Source organism: Etheostoma cragini, chromosome 11, assembly GCF_013103735.1.
Source record: "Etheostoma cragini isolate CJK2018 chromosome 11, CSU_Ecrag_1.0, whole genome shotgun sequence".
NCBI lineage: Eukaryota > Metazoa > Chordata > Actinopteri > Perciformes > Percidae > Etheostoma > Etheostoma cragini.
Window position 1 is genome coordinate 2,020,320 of NC_048417.1, and position 1,109 is coordinate 2,021,428.

Here is a 1,109-nt window from a genome sequence, read left to right on the forward strand (position 1 = left end):
AGAGCTAAGTTCATATTTTTCCACAAAGCCACAGTGTGCGTATCAAACCTCTCATCCCACTCAGCAAGAAAGTAAGTTAGCATATTTCCCAAAATGCCCTTTAACTTTAACATGGAAGTTCACATGGAAATAACTTCCCAGGCTCCAATACGTGTCCAATATTGTTTATCTGAAAATGTGAATTAATTCATATGTTGTTCATTTAAATAAAAAGATGTTTTTTTCCCTTGTAGCAGGAGGACCTGTATCAGGAACTCTTTAGAGATTTACTCAACTCACCGGAAGACATTTGGACATCATCTGGACACCAAGAGCTGGCACAGACTCAGAACGACTTCAGATTGTGTTGATTTGTAAATGTGGCAGGTCACTGTGTCCCGATCAGGAAGTTATCAGGTAGACGTGTTTTATTCTGTAAGTACATGCAATGATTTCAGGTCAGGTGTCAGTAATAGCCTTATATAAAGGTTAAAATGATGCAAAAGCCATGATCAACATGAGCGTAATGATGTAAGATTCTGCTAAATGTACAGTAGATATTGAGCAAAGCTACAAGTTAAAATATTCAGGTTTTCTAAGAGGGAGTTTTAACTAAATGTGGGGTGATTTTCTGATTTACTGTTTTAAAGTAAACTATTTTTACTTGCACATGAGTACTTTTCCCTCAGTATTTAGAAGATTAAAATCTCAATGCTGCGTGTGTAAACTCCATACTGAACTGTATATGATCTTTTCTTTGTTTATTAAAATAAACTCACCTGAATGCATTCCAGTGCCAAGACCTTCTGCATCATTCAGGACTGGACCTATAATGACTTCAGTTGCTTCCTATGTGGACTGCTTGTTCCCTGTTCCCTGTTCTGGTCCTGACCCGGACTCCACCTGTACCACACCACACAAGCTTGCACTGCTGAAATATACAGAGCCTTCTTTCCAGAAATCAGTTAAATATAAGGAGAAACATTTCATCAGAAGAGTGGATTTAGCTTGATATAAAAATGGTGCTTTTACATGGTTCCTACTCTCGTCTTCTACCGTGTGTGTGTGTGTGTGTGTGTGTGTGTGTGTGTGTGTGTGTGTGTGTGTGTGTGTGTGTGTGTGTGTGTGTG

At 38.7% G+C, this 1,109-nt stretch overlaps 1 protein-coding gene across 1 annotated transcript in view; it reads left to right on the forward strand.

Annotated features, from left to right (window-relative positions):
* The window catches only part of LOC117953178 (signal transducer and activator of transcription 1-alpha/beta-like), a 16,132-nt gene extending 15,358 nt beyond the window's left edge, over positions 1-774 (forward strand). Inside the window, 1 exon segment of the mRNA XM_034885994.1 lies at positions 234-774. Coding sequence (XP_034741885.1) covers positions 234-350 — 117 coding nt within the window. The 3' untranslated portion in view covers positions 351-774.
* The last annotated feature ends 335 nt before the right edge of the window (positions 775-1,109 follow it).